Source organism: Rutilus rutilus, assembly GCF_951802725.1.
Source record: "Rutilus rutilus genome assembly, chromosome: 13".
NCBI lineage: Eukaryota > Metazoa > Chordata > Actinopteri > Cypriniformes > Leuciscidae > Rutilus > Rutilus rutilus.
Window position 1 is genome coordinate 6,241,903 of NC_140218.1, and position 20,519 is coordinate 6,262,421.

The 20,519-nt window shown below is 38.8% G+C and overlaps 2 protein-coding genes across 4 annotated transcripts in view; both read left to right on the forward strand.

The window, feature by feature from the left end:
* Positions 1-20,519, forward strand: part of LOC311302623 (E3 ubiquitin-protein ligase TRIM21-like) — a 183,590-nt gene that overhangs the window by 20,771 nt on the left and 142,300 nt on the right. The gene's annotated exons all lie outside the window — the stretch shown is intronic.
* The window catches only part of LOC311302622 (E3 ubiquitin-protein ligase TRIM39-like), a 32,131-nt gene continuing 18,992 nt past the window's right edge, over positions 7,381-20,519 (forward strand). The window contains exons 1-4 of one of the 3 annotated variants that reach the window (XM_084428618.1): positions 7,381-7,526; positions 9,230-9,783; positions 10,093-10,188; positions 10,585-10,818. In XM_084428618.1, the coding sequence (XP_084284744.1) occupies positions 9,232-9,783; positions 10,093-10,188; positions 10,585-10,818 (882 nt within the window). In that variant the 5' untranslated portion in view covers positions 7,381-7,526; positions 9,230-9,231. Of the gene's footprint in view, positions 7,542-9,229; positions 9,784-10,092; positions 10,189-10,584; positions 10,819-20,519 lie in introns of all 3 variants that reach the window. The other 2 variants (XM_084428620.1, XM_084428619.1) reach the window with 2 other exon arrangements.

Genomic DNA, 20,519 nt, shown 5'->3' on the forward strand with positions numbered 1-20,519 from the left:
CTCCAGCTGTTAACATTGAATTACTTGTGAAATGTTGAGGTTCTTGGTTCATGTAAATAAAGACAAATGTTCAATTCTATAACTGATAGAGGAGAGCGGGGCACAACCGAACACTCTCTGACTTTCTCAGTATGTGTAAATCCACTTGGGGTTCAGGGATTTTTTTTTTTTTTTTTACATTAATTTCACAAATTATTAAATTATGTGGTTTAGTTTCATTAATACGGTGTATATATTTTTTTTTTTTGATTTACCCCGAAAGAATGGAAGTGAAATATCCTGATCATTTATACCAATAGGTATGGAGCTCAACCCAGCCATAGCTATGTGTCTGGTTCTCAATTGTTTGACGGGCGTAGTAACAATAACTAAGGGGCGTGGCTTTTGCGAACGGTCAATTGAGCAGTATATAGCAGTGTGATGTAAGTTCTAAACAGAGAGCACTTCACAGAGTCAGAGCACATAGAAAACCTCCTTATAAGCATATTAGCTTGAGAGTAAATTTTACAGCGCTGACGATATAGTTCTTTGTCACCCGTCCAATCATTGGATATGACATGGCCTAAATATTTAACTTCCTCACACACAGCATCTGACAAATGAAAGGTCGGAAAAGTTGATTTCCTGTCCTCATCGCTTCTAACTATCATTATGTGGCTTTTCTTAGCGTTATACTTAATGTCATAATCAATGCCATACTGAGAGCACACCTTCACCATCTGCTGCAGCCCAGCACTATATGGACAGAGCAGGACCAGGTCGTCTGCACACATAAGATGATTAACAATAGTGTTGCCCACAAGACAGCCAGTTTTTAACCTATTTAGCTGGTTTGATAATTCATCCATATAAACATTAAATAAAATAGGAGACATAATTCCTCCTTGTCGCACTCCATTGCTAACATGGAATGGAGCAGATACAACATTGTCCCATTTAACCAGAAACGTTTGATGGGCATACCAAAACATAAAAATTCTCACAAAAAATTTAGGGGCACCTCTGTCTAGCAATTTTACAAACAATCGTTCATGATTAATTCTATCAAATGCCTTTGACGCATCAATAAAACACAGGAATATAGATGTATTCAGGCTTGTGTACCTGAACACAATCTCTTTAAGAGCATAGATACACAGGTCAGTTTCATGCTTTCTTTTGAACCCAAACTGATTGTCAGTAGTAAGGACATACATTTCTAGCTTTGTTAACAGTATTCTCTCCAGTACTTTAGACAAGATACTGGCCAATGCAATAGGTCGATAATTGTCAATACTGTTGAGCTTACCAGCTTTGTCTTTAGGCACAGGCAGTAACATTACAGACATAATAGCATTAGGCAGGACACCATGAACCAGACAACCATTAAAGCACATGGAAAGCAAAGGACAGAGCTTATGGCTGGCATATTTGAGATGTTCAGCAGTAATGCAGTCCATACCGCAGGCTTTGTTGTTCTCCAACATATTGATGGCACCATGAATATCTGCTGCCGTAACTATCATATCTGCTGAAAAATCAATATGTTCATGATCGATTCTGACTGGGTTACTTTTAACACAATTTCACGAGTTCACACTTACAAATAAATCGGACAGATTAAATTGGTAAACGTATTTGGCGTGCTGTCCGGGGAGAGGGCTCTGATCATGGTAATTGGCCCGAACACAGAGTATTCTCCCACCACAGCAGGTGGCAATAGAGAAGCTTATTTTGACATGTTCATCCCGAACTACGTTAATAAAACATAATTAAACAGGTCATGGTAGTGCTCACGCCAAAGCTCAGCTATTTTTTCTGGGCTACTAATTCCTTCAATATCAGCCGGTAATGATGTTTTATTGGTATTCATTACTTTGACCTCTTGCCAAAAGTCAGTAAGGTTGTTGTTCTGTAGCTTTCTGGCTAGCGAGTCTGCTCTCATTGTTTTCATTTTTCTTAATAAAATGGAGTGCATACTTAAATCTTGCATTTGTCTGTTTTTTTCATATCTAGCAATACCCCATGTCTAGGCTTACCTGCCTCTGGCCAAAGTCTAAAGGCCTCTCTTGCTTCAGCATACTCCTCAGCCACAAACTCATTCCACCCACGTCTGATGTTAAGCACCTTACATTTGCTTTTACAAAAGGACTCACTAGAAGCATTAAGACATTTCACAATACCATCATACATGGCACAGAGTTTTTCAACATGTTGCACATCCTTACAATTCATATCTGAGCACATTAGAGCCTCATGAGGCAGAGCAATATTATTTAAAAGATTTTCTGTTCGCAATGAATATTCAGCCACCACCTCTTTACTCAGTTTTGACCAGTCCAGATTACTTAAGGAAGCAACATTATTATTTCTGGACAGCAGGGGGACATTCTCAACATCTAACAGAGCAACAATTGGTATGTGATCAGAGGTGGCAAGTTCATAGCAAATCTCCACATTTACCAGTGAGGCATGAGCATCAGCTGTGGTCACAATATGGTCTAACCATGATGTTGTGTTCCACGCTTCACTAACATAGGTAAAACTTGTGTCAGGCAACAGAGCTATACTCGATAGAATTCATTTAGACTCATTACAAAACTGCTGCAGGTGTGCTGCAAATAAAAAAAAATCAGCAATTTTTCTGGTGCAAGTGTGAGAAGTTGAACCACTTCATAAATAAAACTATTCTCTGTTTTCATTAAACAAGCCACTGACTTTTTATTGCTGCTAATTTCATGTTCATTTAGCACATTGTACTTTATGTATTAGTGGCTTTGATTGGAATTTACAAGTCAAGTCAAGTCATCTTCATTTATATAGCGCTTTTAACAATGTAGATTGTTCCAAAGCGGCTTTACAGAGATACAAGTATAGTTTACAACAAATTACATTTTTAACGTAGCCTATCCTATAAGCTCCTCCATGATCTTTATATTCTTCATCAGCTGAGAAAAATAGTTTGTTTCCCATTGTTAATTATTCAGTTTTAATGGGAACACAATTTAGTGCAGTCCATTAATAGTTGTATTACTGTTACGACCAGTGTTCGAATTGAGGGGGGGGGGGGCTGGGGGGGTCCGGGACCCCCCATAAGCATCAAGGGACCCCCCATAAGGCCCAAAAAAATTACCTCGGGGGGTCCCCTGGTTTTTCATTAAAACTAAAATAATAGAAACATAATTTATTAGGTAATATATATTTTTTTTATCAAAGTATTTCGCTGCCGCTCCTATTAGAAAGTAATTCAAATTAGATTTGCGTCTGAAAAGACGCTCAAATTTATAAACATACATTTTATTGATCGTGCCATTGATATGCCAAAAATAGTTGTTTTTTTCTGGGGTTTTTTCGTGTAAATGATACACACTGCAAACCCCTTGGGTAGGATTAGGGGTGTGGAGTACGTGCGTATTACACGCCATAAAGTGCGTATCATATGCACGCAAAAAATATTTTTGGCGAATAAATGGTACGAGAAATAAATTTCGTGCTATAGATAAGCACTTTTACGAGAGTCTGGCAGAGTGGATCCTCATTTTGGATCCTCAACCTCACGATGACAGTAAGATAATATTTCTTTCTTTTATGATTGTTTGGTAATTTACTGATCTGAATAGAATTTCGACATTAACGGTTGTCCGGGACACGTGCGTGTGTTTTTTAAGGGACAAGTGAAAGAGAATTGTAGCCTACTTGCCCAACCGGACAAATGCCCTGATTAAAAAAAATTTCAATATCAAAAAAATAAAATAAGAAATAACGTAGGCCTACTCGGTTAGGCTACAAACGTAACCTCAGTTCCCTGAGAGTAGGGAAAGAGTATAGAGAGTACAAATTAGGGAAATAAATGCCCTTTATAAAGCTAAAAAAATTATTCTGATAAGAGTGTTTTCCAACAGTGATGTAATAATGAAACGTTGACAATTTAAGTTTGAAGGGAGTAAAGCCTCTGTTTAGGCTGGAAATGTAATTTTGACAAAAGATTGTCAAATCTTTTATTTTAAATAAATCTTAATTTTAAATCAGCCTACAGTGTGATATTTCATCATATTATCATGCTTAACACTGAGAATTTGAATCATTGAAATGTGATGATCAGATGCAGATATCTAAATCAGAGAATATCATAGGTTCGGGAGATTGGCGGGTGGATTATTTATTTTTAACAGCAGATTCGGGGGACTCAAAGTGCACCAGATTAATGAATTTATCTTTAAAATGTACAAAATTTTCTTCCGGGGGGGCATGCCCCCGGACCCCCCTAGAGGTACCGAGCTCAATCCACAAAAATACTGTGGGAAACTCAGTAGGCTATATGATGGTCTACGAAAAATACACATTTAATTATCTTATTCAAATACATGATCGGGATTTTAGCACCCAGGAAAAACCCGGATTATTACATAGATTTTGGGTGGAGAAAAGTCTTTGTTCATCAATTATGCGTTAATGCTCAACTGCAAAAACATGTTCTGAAACACTAAAAGTTAAGTAAATGAAATTATAGTATTATATGAAATAAATAAAGGAAAATATGTATATTATTACGTTTTTTTTTTTTTTTTTTTGGGGGGACCCCCCAAGAGCTTTGACACAATTCGAACACTGGTTATGACTCACAATGATATTAAAAAGCGTGACTCTATCTGAGTGAAACGCCACACTGACGGCCCGTGAACGGCTTCGCTCCAGTGTGAACGATCATGTAAAACTGATTTCTTTACGTGCTAAACTCCTCCGACAGATTGTGCGGCTTCTCTCCAGTGTTCATTCTCAGCTGATTTCAGGAGCATATCTATTTCATGTATGTTTAAGCATGTTTTATCCTCATGTGAGCTTTCTTTCTTTTTTATGATTTTACCGGCACTAGAATCGTTTCTAGTTTGTTACAAGAATTTCATAAATTCTATGATGAAGACTAATGAATACTTTACCCACTTATAAAAGTCCCAATGTGTACGTGTTTGCAGTTATTTAAAAAGATTTAACCTAAAAAAAAAACAATACTCAAATCTTAGCTCGATAAACCTACAGATTCGCCAAGGTCATGGGTTCGTTTCCCAGGGAAAGCAAGAGCTGATAAGAATGTAAATGTGTACCTAGAAATGCAATGCAAGTCACTTTGGATAAAAGCGTCTGCCAAATGCATAAATGTAAAACAAAAATACAAACAAAAACAATACTCAAATCTTAGCTCGATAAACCTACAGATTCTTCTCCTCAAAAAACATTGCACTTTACTGTCACCCAATAAGTGAATCTTAAGCAAAGATAGAGATGCCATGAAATGTGTTTTTATGTCTCGTTTTACAGTTTGTGAGCGCATTAATTTTAGCACTGCAAATCATCTCACATCTTCTCTGGGAAGTTCTAGATTTTGTAAAGAAACTCATACGTAGGCATCATTTATATTTGTCTGTATCTATTAATTGTATTAATTTTGAAATGTGAGAGATGGCAGAAGGCAGTAGATGTGGCTTGAGTTAGGCAGAATAACACTGAGTACGTGCTGTGTCTAGATCAGTGGTTCTCAATCTTTTGCAACTCATGGCCCACCAATGAGTGTTTAAAAACATTCCGAGGACCACCTTTCCACATATGATAGTATGAACACAGAATAACAGAAAATTCTAAAAGTACAATGATATACTCTGCTGTTAATCTGTTATGCCACTGTAGCAGAGTCAGCTATATAGATGAAAACTGTCCTTGTATCAAAAAGACTTTGCAGGTTTACTCAGTAACCATTCCTGTAACAATAACAGGCTAAGAGACAGGCTACGAGAAATAACATTCGTGGTATAGATACGAAATGTTCAACAAAGTTCATTCACCCCAATTTACATAGCCTATACTGTAAGTGTAATTTATCATATACAGTTAGTGATATGAACTTGACTGTTTAAAACAATATTAAACAGCCCAGTTTTGTTCAAATGTCTCTGCAGCTTTGATGGTTTTAGCGCCTCATATGACAACATTTCTCCACATTCAACACCTGAATCCACATTCAACAACATTTCTCCACATTCAACACCTGAATCCACATTCAACAACATTTCTCCACATGCGCCTTCGGCTTAAGGGGGTTTGACACCGGACAAGAAGCGGAGCGGCACGTCTTTAAAGTCCGCGTGAACCGGAAGTTGCAAACGACTTTTCTCCAGTGCTGTGATGTATTTCCCAGTGAAAAGGAATATTGAACAGAGGGCAGGGTTTTACTCTAGCGCTCCTCCTCTCCATCTCTCGCTCATTACAGACTAACCATTTGAGGGGAGTGGTTAAGCGTTTCCCAAACCAAGCCGTCAAGCATACGTCATCAGAGAAGGTCCTCCAAGGCAGAGGGGAGGGGCATTTTCAGATTTTGATTAAAGATTACGAAGCCAAAATTTTTTTTTCTGTGTTTTAACTTGCACGGATTAATTGTTCACCACAAGACTAGTAATATGCGCTAACAAAGTAAATAGGGTCCATTTTGATTTCATGCCGACTTTAAAATTCGAACACATTATTTTCTATGAGTGTACACACACCGGCGGCGTCTGTCTGCAGCGCCAGCTATGGCTCAAGATTCTGTTCAAAAACCTGTCGCGCCACAGAGCGCCATTTACATAGTTTTATATTAAATTTACTACATTATATTTGTATCAAAGCGTCATTAATGTAGCCTATATACTGACTTTACCCTGTGCTGCAAGATACATTTAGTTTTATATTCAAATTTACAGAAATCAGCTGCGTGGATGAAAATGACCGGATTTTCAGGTGAGATTCTCAATTAATTCAGTTAATGTACGTCCTGAGGTAAAGTGTTCAGACTGCAGACTCAGCAACGATTGTATTTAATTGTAATTGAAAATTGAATTGTAATCATAACATAGTAGAGACATTATCTTAATTTCGTAATGTCCTTAAACATAACAATATTGCTGGCCATAAACTGAGAAAGTGCGCGTCTAGTGTTCGATACCTTGAGTTGTAGACGTGGCGTTGTGCTTCTCGTCCGTGTGCGACTCCCTCAGTACCTGCCCTTATAAAACCAAATTTAATGTATTCAGCGTCGTATTTTCTCACCACACACTTCGAAGCTTTTCCCTGCACAGGTCTGTCTCCCACATCTGCTTTTCTTTTCAGAAAACGATTAACGAAATTACAGTAACGTAATGTTACTGCGTCTGATCGAACAAACGTTCAATCTGACATGATTGGTGTTGTGATATTTAAACCTAAATTTGCTTTTAGATAATGCATTTTGACTTGACTTGAGTGTTTTTGATCATATAAATTCATAAGAACAAAATTAAGGAACAAAACAAAACTACACATTCTAAAAGTTTCTTACACTGTTTACTCACTCATCATGGATGGATTAGGAACAGTTTCATGTTTATTATTATGGGCGGAGCTACAGTATATGACATCACTGCATGTGTGTAAAGACTTCAGTGAAAGTGAAACTGAACAGATGAACTGGAAGCTTCTTCAAACAACACTTCTTTTCCGAAACCCTGAAATTAACGATCAAATCTGACATTCACTCACAGGTAAGCGATGGAAATGTAAGTTCACTAGTTTAATAGCATGACGCAGTACAAGAACGTTTGTAAAATGAAAGTCTGTGTTCATGCAACATACTGTATATCAGAATCAGGAAGTATTTGAACTGCAGACAGAATAAACAAAGTTCAATGAAAACCATAACTCTATTAAACAGAAATGACACTTGGTGTTTACAGCTGTTTATTTAGTAAGTTAAGGGGGGGGGGGGGGGGGATTAAGTTAAATATATCATATATTTATGTATATATCATAAATATATCATATATTTTTAGTGACAAGTACACATTTCCATTGCCAACACTTAGTGTCAGATAACTTAAAGACATTGCTATTGCTACATTGCTATGCCATTGCTACACTTTATATGCTATGACTGCTCTACAGACTTCTTGTTGCAAATTTTGCTCACACACACACACACAAACAAACCTGGAGATGGACACACTCACACCAACCTGGACCTGGAGATGGACACACACACACACACACACACACACTCAAACTCACAAACTTACTGGCACACTCAAACACAGGCTCACACACTCAAACACAGGCTCACACACACTCACACGTTCAAAAAGACTCACACACACAGATTCAAACACAGACACACACTCAAACACAGACTCAGACACACACACACCAAACTGGACCTGGAGGTGGACACACACAGACTCAGACACACACACATATACACACAAACAAACCTGGAGATTGAGGTGGACAAAAACCAACACACACCAACCTGAACCTGGAGATAATAATAATATAATGTCTAGTCTGGTGGCTGTGATATATATAAACCTACCAACGTCCGTTGCCATGATTTTTGGAATGACTGATCGCGAGAGGAAAAAAATTACGTTACGTCGCATAACATCGGTTAATGGAAACGACGTCATTTCGCAATAGTTGTAAAAAAAAAAAAAAAAAAAAACGCAAAAGTTTTGCGCGAATCTGTAATGGAAACGCGACAGCGCTTAACATAGACTAACTTCTCAGAGTTATGTTGAGCAACCGTGTTCATTACTAACCATTCAACTCCGGATTGATTCTGGAATCTTCGCTGGGGGAATTAGCATTAAGCACCAGCAACAATCCGTCCTCTAACTAACGCATGCTCATGTTTTGATTCAGATCGTGCTCTAGGAGGAGGGGCTAGTCGTGCCTCCGTTGTCAGTTTGTGAGAGAGAGGGGGAGCAAACAGCGCGCAGCTCTACAATAAAATACAATTTTACCCATATTAAATAGTTAAAAAATCTGAATCAATCCGTGGCGGTCAGCGTTGATATTGTGGCGAGCCGCCACAAATTAATGAATGTATGGGAAACCCTGGATGGTATTAAAATGTTGTTGTAAAAACCTGTTTGCTGTACTGTGGCTCCTAGTTTCTGTTAAGTTTCCATATTTAGTTTCTTCAGGTTTTTTTTCTATTACTCATTACAGTACCCATCTAAAGCGAAACCAGCAGTCTCAGACCAGAGAGCTCAGTGTGGTTAGGGTTAGTGTTGGAGGCGGGTTTGACAGTATTTGACTTTGATATAAACAGTGGTACATAACTTATTGTTGTAAGTTATAATAGTATTTAACATGCAAGATCCATGGCCTAATTTACTCAGTACATATAATTATCAAAATCGTTCTCTTCAGCAATGTAACGATATATTGACATTACTTATCTTTTCAGTCATGGCATCCTCCAGTGGTACAGCACTAAATGAGGAGCTCCAGTGCTCCATCTGTCTAGAAGTGTTCACTGATCCAGTCACCACTCCATGTGGACACAACTTCTGCAGAACCTGCCTGAGCGAGTGCTGGACGGACACACAGATCTGCTTCTGTCCACTCTGTAAAGAAAAATTCAGCAGAAGACCTAAGCTCAAGATTAACACAACACTCAGAGAGGTTGTGCAACACTTTGAGAAGCTCAATCCAGGAGAATCTAAAGTGTTCTGTGACTTCTGTGAGGAAAGAAAGCAGAAAGCTGTGAAGACCTGCCTGACGTGTCAAAGCTCTTACTGTGACTCTCATCTGGAGCCTCATCATAGAGTCCCACGTCTAAAGAAACACACACTGATCAACGCTGTGGAAAATCTGGAGGATTATATATGCCAGAAACACGAGAGACCTCTGGAGCTGTTCTGTAGAGATGACCAGACGTGTGTTTGTCTGTTCTGCACTGAAGGAGAACACAGGACTCACAACACTGTTCCTATAGAGGAGGAGAGTCGAAAGAAGAAGGTAAAGAGTTACAGACAAAACACTTTAATCAGACTGTGAAATGCAGATGTCTTTCCTGTGTCATGTTTCCATGTTGAAGAACCTGTCCCTTTTATTTTAAACAGCCAAATCCAATAGTCTTTCATTACATTTGATAAAAACTGATTTTGTTTCCCTCAAAGCTGTCAGACATGGACTAAAAGGTTAAAACTATCATTTTAAATTCATTTGGTCTTTAAATGGTTTAAAAATCAATATTCAAATATGAGTTTATCAGAAGATGGAAAGCTATATTCAGTGATAAATGTGTCTGTTTTTCTCTGTTTGTAGAATCAGCTGGTTCAGACACAGATAGACGTTCATCAGATGATCCAGGACAGAATGAAGAAGATTCAAGAGATCCAGAACTCAGTAGAGCTGAGAAAGGTTTGTGCTTCGATCAACCCGAGTTCATATCCTGACTCACGGTCATTTCCGATCCCCATTTCACTTTCTGTTCACTCTCTAACTATCAAAGGAGTTGAATTACATTGTGAGTTCTGCCATCATCTAGTAACCCTCATGTTGCTCCAAACAAATATGACTTTTTTCCCATAGAGCACGAATCTAAGTGTTTTGCATACGAGTTCTACTGGAGTGCTTCAACAGCTCGTCCTCATGAGCAGCACAAACATTTATTTTGTGTTCTACTGAAAACCACACATTTTAAGTGACATAAGGTTAATTAATGATGATAGAATTTTCATTTGGGGGTGAACTATCCCTGTAAATAATATGTGAATATGGAATAGATTAACTAATATAACTGTTCTCATTCATCAGAGAAACACAGAGAAAGAGAAATCCTCCAGTGTTGAGATCTTCACTGATTTGATCCGCTCCATTGAGAGATGTCAGTCTGATCTGCTGAAGATGATGGAGGAACAGCAGAAAGCAGCAGAGAAACAGGCTGGAGATCTCATTAAAGAGCTGCAGAAGGAAATCACTGAGCTGAAGAGGAGAAACACTGAGCTGGAGCAGCTCTCACACACTGACGATCATCTCCATCTCATACAGGTCTGTCAACATCTGTCTCAGTCAATATGTACAATATTGCAGGACAAACACTCTGTTCTTTAAGGTCCACCCAGTTGACCCAACGATGGTGTCCAATGGTGTGGCTGAAGGTTTTGTGAGTTAATTTCAATTACACTTTTATCTGACTCAATTTTATCTTGACCTCGAATTTAGGTTGGAATGCCAATGGATTGTTGGTCATTTATAAATTTATCTAGATTTGATTATTCTATTTAACTCTTTATTATTAATTTTACTTTAGATTGTACTTGTTCATTCGGATTCCAATGTTGCTCAGAGTCTCACACCAGATGTTAACGTGAATTTCATGGTCACAAACTCACCAGTCTGATCATTAGTCAGAACAGAGGTTATGACTAATACTATTTAATAAGCCGCACATGCTTGCCATTATTTAAATAGTAATTCTGTTTAGTCCCCTACTGTTACGAACTGCTCCGAGACTCAAAAGGTTGGAGATCCAAACGCAGCTTTAATAATAGGGACAATACAAACACGAAATCCAAAGTACAGGCAAGGTCAAACACAGGCAGGCCGTCCACACAAACACAAGGCAGGGAACATGGGCAAAAGAGTAATCCAGAAACCAGCAAGAAATCCAAAAGACCAAGAGACATGACACCAAGTGAGAACGCTCAGAATTGAAGTGTACAACTATTAACAAAACCTCACAGTGAATGACAGAGTTAACAAGGCTAATGAACCAAAGGTGGATGTAATCATGGCTGATTAGTCTGCGCAAGGCGCGGTGGCGGCCGTTTTGGCCGAAGACTCAGGCTCGAAGGCCATTCGATGGCCAGGCGGCAGCGGCCGAAGACACTGGCGTTGGGGGCCAACAGGGCTGGAGATGCTGGTGACCGCGGTGGGCCAAGCTCAGTTGCCATCAGAGCTTGATGGATAGTCTATTTATTTAGTCTATTTAACTTTAACATTGTAGCCTAGAGAGCTGACTTATGTTTGACTGAATCGTTTGCTTTTTTATTGTATAGCTTCTTATACCTTTTAGGCTACTTATACTTTTATAATGGCTATTATTGATCATTAAAACTGACATTTAACAAAAAAGGTTATGTCATTTTATTTTATATATTTAAAACATATAAAATATTTTATTATACATGTTGCCTACATTCTCTTCACTGTATGTACATATATAATAAAATAAAATGACACAACCCTGTCTCTTTTTGCTAAATGTTAGTTTTAATGATCAATATTATAATGTTTTTTATGTATCATATTTTTTAAATGAAAACAAAAAGAGTCAGAGGTGTGCTTTATATTTCGTGTTATAAATATATGCAGTGAAGATAATCAATTGCGTTGCCTGAACCACATTTGTGTGGTCATTATGTTTAAGATTTTTTTTAATGAAAATGAAGAGGCAGAGTGGTGGTTTATAACATATTTTGTTTTATTTGTAGCCTAGATATACATAAAGAGATAACCGGAGTAGCCAGAGCGAGCTGAGTGACGCTATCAAGTACGCCGCTGTTCCATTTCAGAATTATCGGACTTGCGTCCTCCCGTCCTCGGGAGTTCGTTCTCCTGAGTCGAACTTGTCAAGTCCGAACTACCAAGGACTCAAGTCCGAAGTTTGCGTACTTGGTATTGAGAAACGGCTAAAGAGTAAAAGATGCATACCTGACATCTGAAAGATACATAATGCTGAGTGTATGGAAGACCTTCAGCATTATGGGCTGATCAGACTACAGAATCACCCTGAGCCTTTTGCAACATTTCTTTAAATACTCAGAACAAGACAAAACATCCTCCAAATGGAGGCACTAAAGATCCCAGACTTGGGTAGTTTAGACCTTATTGAGGACAGAAGGTAATTTGCATGAAATACACAGGTAAAGGGTATTTACTGTCCTCACTATGTGTACTGATACATAGCTATGCAGCAAGCTTAACACTCCTCTAAAAAGTACCCAAGACAGAGTTGACTTGAATTTCATTTAATGGAAGCAGTGTAAAACTGCAAAAAACAACAATAGAAATACATTAACTTTACAAGACACTTTGAGCATAAACATCTTCTAAAACATCCCTTCTAAACATAGATAGCATAGCATACATAATAGCATAGACAACATTCATAGTTAAATTTGTACACACATCTAACATATTCAAATTAGGGATGTCCCGATACTACTTTTTGCCGAACGAGTCCGATACCGATACTTTAATTTTTGGTACCGATACCGTAACCGATACCTGAATTTTCACTGCATTTGTATTTTTTGTATTTTAAATGTATTAGTAGATAAACCAAAATAATATAAATCATATTAGTTGGCTTAATTTGTTCATCAAATATATATTTCTTTCAGTTATTTTCATGCTTAATTAAGCCTACTAAAATGCATTGTATGAGCTTCTGTTACTGTCACTGTTCATTCTATTGCTTTATCATATTGTATCTTTCATTTAATAGCACAGCACATATTTAGAGCTGCTTCAGCAGGGCTCAGTGCTGAGGATCGGGTCAGTGGTTCAGATGTTTGTCAAAACCAGTGAAATATCAATTATTTAATCCAATTTTGATACTACAACAAAAACTACCTGCCTAATTAATGTGAATTTAAACCAAGTAAGCAGTCAGTAACAAAATATGAACAAACAATCGAATTACAAATAGGACAAATAAATACAACAGAACAAAGAAAGACTACAAATGAAATAAACAGTGTTTTTAGAGTTTTTCAGGTAGATCTAACAGGTACAGAAATTTGAATAAAGTAATCAAATGTGAAAAAAGCATATTCATTACTGTATAAATTATATATAGATGGATATTTTTGTTAAGTTGAAAAGGGTAGCCTATTTAGTCAAGAGCAGTGAGTATTTCTTTGTCCTTTGTTTGATTAACATTAAAACACAGAAGCAGGATTATTAGACTGCTGCCCCTTTAAGACCGAACGCACGGACCGCATTTGAACATGCTACGTTCATTTGAGATATAACCGACTTTGTTTACTATAGGATGCTCGCCAAGACGGGCGTTTTTACATAATTTGTGTTCATGGAACTTCTTGACCTGCACACGTCCTGTAATAATGTAGGGAACCACTCGTTATACTTAAATCAGGTAACAGTTCATGTTTTACTTTACTTACATATACGATTTAGTTTTCATCCAAATAACATGTGCTGAGTGAACGATCAGCAATCAAGAGCATTCAACTCGCGCGCTCTCTCTCTCTCTCTCTCTCTCTCTCTCTCTCTCTCTCTCTCGGAGTGCATGTTGGGAGTGTGCGTGGGAGCTGAGTGTTTGCTGAGAGCATTGTGGAAACTTGGTTTTCCTTTTTTCCTTTTTTAAGGCTCTTTTTCCCCTCGTTTTTTTTTTTACACAGAGTAGAGAAAGTTCTTTCTTTCAGTGTGCGTGCGTTTTTGAGACGCCAGCATGGCGTCTGTTCCCACGCCAGGAACGCCAACACTGTCACTGCGGAACGGGTGCAGGTGTGTGCCAGAGCCCGGAGTGACAGTGGAGGATCTGCTGCTGGTGATAGGAGAACAGGTGGACTTTGAGAATGTCGTCTCGGCCTCTCGAATGAATAAAGCAGTTGTTGTGTTTTTAAAGTCTGAGGCGTTATATGGTGGACGTCAGTGGTATATGGGTGAAGGAAACATATGTCCCGGTAACCCCGCTATCCGCTCCAGCAACAAAAGTTACCATTTCAAATGTGCCGCCTTTTGTATCTAATGATGTTATCATAAAAGAGTTGCAACATTTTGGTAAGATCGCGGGTCTCGTCCGATTGATTCCCTTAGGGTGTAAAAACACCGCTTTAAAGCACGTCCTTTCATTTAGACGTCAGCTGTATATGTTTTTAAATTCACCGGAGCGAACCTTGGAAGTCTCCTTCCGTGTCATTCAAGGTGGGAATTCTTTCATGGTTTATGCTACTACTGACAGTCTACGCTGTTTTGATTGTGGAGATCTGGGACATAAACGCTTCGCGTGTCCACACAGAGACGAACCGCGCGCGTCCACATCTGACGCAAACAACACTGATAAATCAGGAAAAAACACAGGAACACGGAACGCAGAGGAGCATGATACAGTCACTACTAAGGAAGAGCAGGGACAGCAGGAGGTGAGTGAAAATAATGTAAATATTGTAAGTAAGGAACAATCTGGCTGCAGTTATGTTCCTGAAAAATCAGTGTGTGAATTGTCTGATGTTGATAAGAGTGAGACTCAAGGTGATGTTGAGGATGTGTGTCAGAGTAATGATACAGTACAGGTAGAAGGTGAAATGGAAAACATGACTGATGAGATGGAGGTGTTATCTCAGTATAGTAATGATGGAATGAGAGAGAATGAGCAGTGGTTAGAGGTTGAAAAAGATATGTATACTGTCGAACAAATCAACTCTTTTCTTGATAAAACAAAAGGAAAATCAGGTGTTGAAATAAGTGACTATTTCCCGGATGTGGAAAAGTTTATTTCTTCGGTAATATGGGCTAGAAAAAGGAGCAACTATGAAGAGCTTACACAACAAAAGAGGTTTCGTTTAAAGAAACATATAACTGCAATAAGATTAGGTAAGAAAGCAGGAAAAGCGAGGGGAAAAACTAAATAAATATGATGGCTGTTGACTTCTCTTTTCTCTGTTTTTTTCTCTTTCTCTCTCTCTTCCTTATGGAGACCTTACGGGTGGGATCCCTAAATGTAAATGGGATGAGGGATGGGAAGAAAAATTGGTTACTTTCAGAAACTATACGCTTGAAAGATCTTAGCGTTGTTTTTTTGCAAGAGACCCATAGTGACCAAAGAAATGAGGTTGACTGGGGTTTGTGGTGGGAAGGAGAGAAGGTTTTAAGTCATGGGACTAATCTTAGTGCTGGAGTGGCTGTGCTTTTTTCTCCTAGTCTTCAAGCGAAAATTTTATTTAAAAATGAGATAGAACCAGGGAGATTATTACTTATTAGGGCTGAAATTAGAAACCTTTTTTTTGTGTTCATAAACATTTATGCTCCTAATTTAGGATCTGACAGGTTGCAGTTTTTTTCCAAATTGGAAAAGTTTTAAGCCAACAGCAGGATGGGGATTTAATAATTTTAGGAGGAGATTGGAACTGCACTTTAGATTTCACAAAAGACAGGAATGGAGAAGAACCTCACGCACAGTCAGCTGCAGTTTTAGTAAATGTGATAAAAAAATTAAATCTAGCAGATGTATGGAGGGAACACAATCTAGCAGCACAACAATATACATGGGTACATTTTAGCAATGGTAGAATTTCTGGGGCACGATTGGACAGGTTCTACACATCACATAATATGAGGAATAGAGTAAAACATACAGCTATCACTCCTACATCTTTTTCTGATCACACACTCATTACAATAGAGTGCTCGTTGGTGAATAGAGCTCAGAAAAGTTACTACTGGCATTTTAACATTAAACTTCTGGATGATAAGCATTTCTGTGATAACTTTAGAGTTTTTTGGGAAACCTGTAAAAATGAAAAAGTTTAATATGAAAATATAATTCAGTGGTGGGAAATCAGTAAGGTTCATATAAAAGGGTTCTGTCAGCAATATGCAACCCATTCTTCTTTGGTTTTAAAAAGACATTAGAGTTGCTAGAAAAGGAGATCATTGATATTGAAAAGACAATGACTGTTAATGATACTGCAGATTTACAAGAACTGTGGACAGAAAAGAAAAACCAGCTGAGCTTCATTCTAAATGAAAAAGTTAAAGGAGCCCTTGTAAGGAGCCGTTTTTTAACAACAAGGGACATGGATGGTCCTACATCTTATTTTTTTAATTTGGAGAGAAAAGCTGGACAGGAAAAGCAGATGTACTGTTTAAAAGAAAACAATGGAAAAGAAACCTCTGACCCAATCACAATGCGTAGAATCGCTGTGGATTTTTTTTCTGATTTATTTACTGCTGAAACCTCGGATGAACAGTGCACAAATGAACTGCTTCAGGACCTTCCTGTTTTAACTCCAGAGCACAAACACTTGTTAGAAACTGAGCTCACCTTTCAGGAGGTTACTGCTGCAGTAATGGGTCTCTCTTCAGGACGTGCACCTGGCTTGGATGGATTACCTGCAGAGTTTTATAAGAACTTTTGGACTGTTTTAGGAAATGACTACTTTGAGGTTTTGCAAAACTGCATTACAGAAGAAATCCTTCCCACAAGCTGTCGGCGGGCTGTTTTGACACTACTCCCAAAAAAGAAGTTATTAAAGAACTGGAGGCCTGTAGCAATTTTATGCTCAGAATACAAAATCTTTTCTAAATGTCTGGCAAACAGGCTAAATACTGTATTGTCTGAAATCATACACAAAGACCAGTCTTACTGTATAAAAGATCGATCCATCACAGATAATTTACATTTGGTACGGGACATGCTTGATTTTGCTTTTCAAAACAATATTAATATTGGGTTTTTGTCATTAGATGAGGAAAAAGCTTTTGACAGAGTAGACCACAATTTTCTTTTTAATACGTTAAAGGCTTTTGGATTTGGGGATGTTTTTATCTCTTAGATTAAACTGTTGTATACTGAGGCTACGTGTATGGTTAAAATGGCTGGTGGCCTCAGTACTTCGGTGAAGATCCACAGAGGTATTCGGCAAGGGTGTCCTCTCTCGGGTCAGCTATACAGCATAGCTATTGAGCCTCTGTTATGTAGATTAAGACAGCATCTCACGGGCTTGAATGTTAGTACACTGGTTTTTAAAGAACCTACTAAACTTTCTGCATATGCAGATGACATTACAGTGTTAATTAGTTGTCAGAGTGAGGTTGATTCTTTAAAAGGAGCTCTAGCATGTTACGGGAAGGCATCTTCGGCTAAAGTTAACTGGGGTAAAAGTGAGGCTCTTTGGTGTGGTCCTGGTCTGAATAGTCCATCACTTCCTGGTGGATTACAGTGGGGGAGAACAGGCTTTAAATATCTTGGGGTGTTTTTAGGAGTAGATGAATTTAAAAGGAAAAACTGGGAGGGCCTAGTGGAGAAAGTGTGTGTTCGGTTGTCTCACTGGAAATGGTTGCTGCCTCGGCTGTCCTACAGGGGGAGGGTCCTGGTCTGCAATAATCTGGTGGCTTCATCGTTATGGCACAGGATGATGATTCTAGAGCCTCCAGAAGAGCTAGTAAGAGGAATGAGGCTGAGGGCGCCAGTGCTGTATCTGCCTATTCAGGAAGGAGGACAGGGGCTGGTCAACATCAGTTCCAGAATCCAAGCCTTCAGACTCCAGGCGGCTCGGAGACTACTCTACGGGGAGCACGTGAGTTGGGCCGAGGTGGCCTGTGCCCTTCTGAGGAGAGCCGGCAACATGGGGTTAGACCGACACCTGTTTCTCATGGACATCGACAAGCTGGACTTAACAGGACTGACACCTTTCTACAGGTCAGTACTGAGAGCATGGAGACTTTTAAAAATATCTCGGGAGCCAAATGGTGTGCTGGACCTGTGGATGAGGGAAGAACCTCTGCTCTTGAACCCGGCACTGTCTTTGAACATTTTTAATTCAGTCTCCCTCAGAAGAGCTTTATGGACTGCAAACATTACTAAAGTTGGACTTCTGATTTCTGAGAATGGGTGGATATCTGCTGAAATTTTGGCTCAAAAGCTGGACATCAGATCAGTTCGAGTGGTGGAGAGAATGCTGACTCAAATACGTGAGTTTTTGCCCCAGGACTATAGACTGGTTTTAGAGTCGTCTGGTAGAGAGGAGGAAACCTCTACTTTCCCAGAACTGGCTTTTTCAGCAGACACTGGAGAATGGCAAGAGGCTGAGGGAGGCCTGCTTTCTTTTAAGAAAAGAAACTGGAGCTTTTTAGCAACACAGGGAAAAAAGCTTTTTATGTACTTTGTGTGAAAGTGTCACATCTGCACTCGCTTGAGAGTGTAAGAGAGTCCAAGTGGCAGGAGGTTTTTGGGCCAGGCGCTTCCCCTAAAGGCTGCTGGAGGTCCCTGTACAAGACTCCTATAGAGAAAAGGTCTGGAGACCTTCAGTGGAGAATTGTGCATGGGATAATAGCCACAAACAGACACAGAGCACACCTTGACCCACAGGTAGGGGAGGGCTGTCTGTTCTGTGGGATGCAGGAAACAGTTTTTCATCTGTTTTTTTATTGTTTTAGATTAAAGCCATTATTTAACAAATTAGAAGAGTGGTGTCAGACCCTGGGGGAAGTTTTTATGCCTATGTTTTTTATTTATGGGCCTAAGTACAGTAGGAAAAACAAAGAAGTTCATGTTTTATTATTTTTTTTATTTGGGCAAGCAAAAATGTCAATTTGGTTGTCACGAAAGAGAAAATTGAATAATGGTGGATTAACTGATGTGGTTGCAGTGTTACAGGGGTTAATAAAATCCCGTATAAATATAGAGTTTAGCTATTACAAGTTGGTTAATGAGTTGGATGTTTTCAGAGGTAAATAGGGCATAAAGAATGTTATTTGTGATGTTGACATTGATGGCTATCTCCAAATTTATGCATGAGTGAGTTTTGATTGTAAAAGTCTTGAGACTCTGTGGTTATTTTGTTTTAAATGCTCTCATTTCTAGTTGGTTAAAAAAAGTTTAAAAAAATAAAAATAAAATAAAAAAACTTTTTTACTAAAAATGTTATATCTTTAATACTTTTGTAAATAAAGAGATCTTAAAGTCAAGTCTCTCTCTCTCTCTCTCTCTCTCTCTCTCTCTCTCTCTCGTCAGTTAACGTTAATAATAAGCTACATGCCTCGTTTTATTTTCTTTGCCATTGACATCCGACTGAACAAACTTTCCACTGTTGTGTTTAAGGGATGTGCTCGACCAGTTCACCTCGACAAAGCACTCGCGGCGGCCAGTTTCGTTTCGCAAAATGTACGTGGTATCGGCGAATTTTTATGAGTACGAGTATATGAGGACAGTATCGGCCCGATCCCCGATGCCAGTATCGGTATCGGGCCATCCCTAATTCAAATACAACACTACGTTATATGACAAAACACCAAAGAACTTTCATAACATTGATTTTAGAAAACACTTACAGACAATGCCTTTTCAAGGGTAAAACATGAATGGAGATGGAATTCATCCATGTGCTCTCTCAAATGCCTGATAACAAAATGGCTGAACAGCACATGCTGTACTTAAATAGAGGCGCATTGCCTCTAGGGGTCGCTAAATTGCAAACTGCAGAAGGGAACAGCATACTCCCCACCTGGCATCTTTAAGATGCCAAACCCTACAAACAAATAAACCTTTAGTGTCCATTCTATAGAACTAACCACAGAGTCCTTTACCGTCCTTACTCAAGAGAATAATAATTTCAGAGATTGGTCGCAAAAACAGCTTAGAGCCACCTTCTCTGACAATTTTCACTTCGACCTTCCTTACTTTCCCGTCATCACTTGGAAAACTTTGAGTGATTAAGCCAATAGGCCAGTCGTGTCTCTTGGCTTGAATATCCTTTAGTAGGACAAGATCTCCTTTCACATTTGTTTTCTCATCTGTTCACTTTTGTCTTTTCTGGAGACCACAGATATACTCACTTCTCCACCTTTTCCAGAATCCGTTTGCCAGATGCTGGACTTGTCTCCACTGCCATTTATAGAGATTACTATCGTCAAACTGCCCTGGTGGTACAGAATGTGCTCCAATCTTTTGCGTAAGGAGCATAGCAGGAGTAAGAATGAGAGGTTGTTCTGGATCGGAG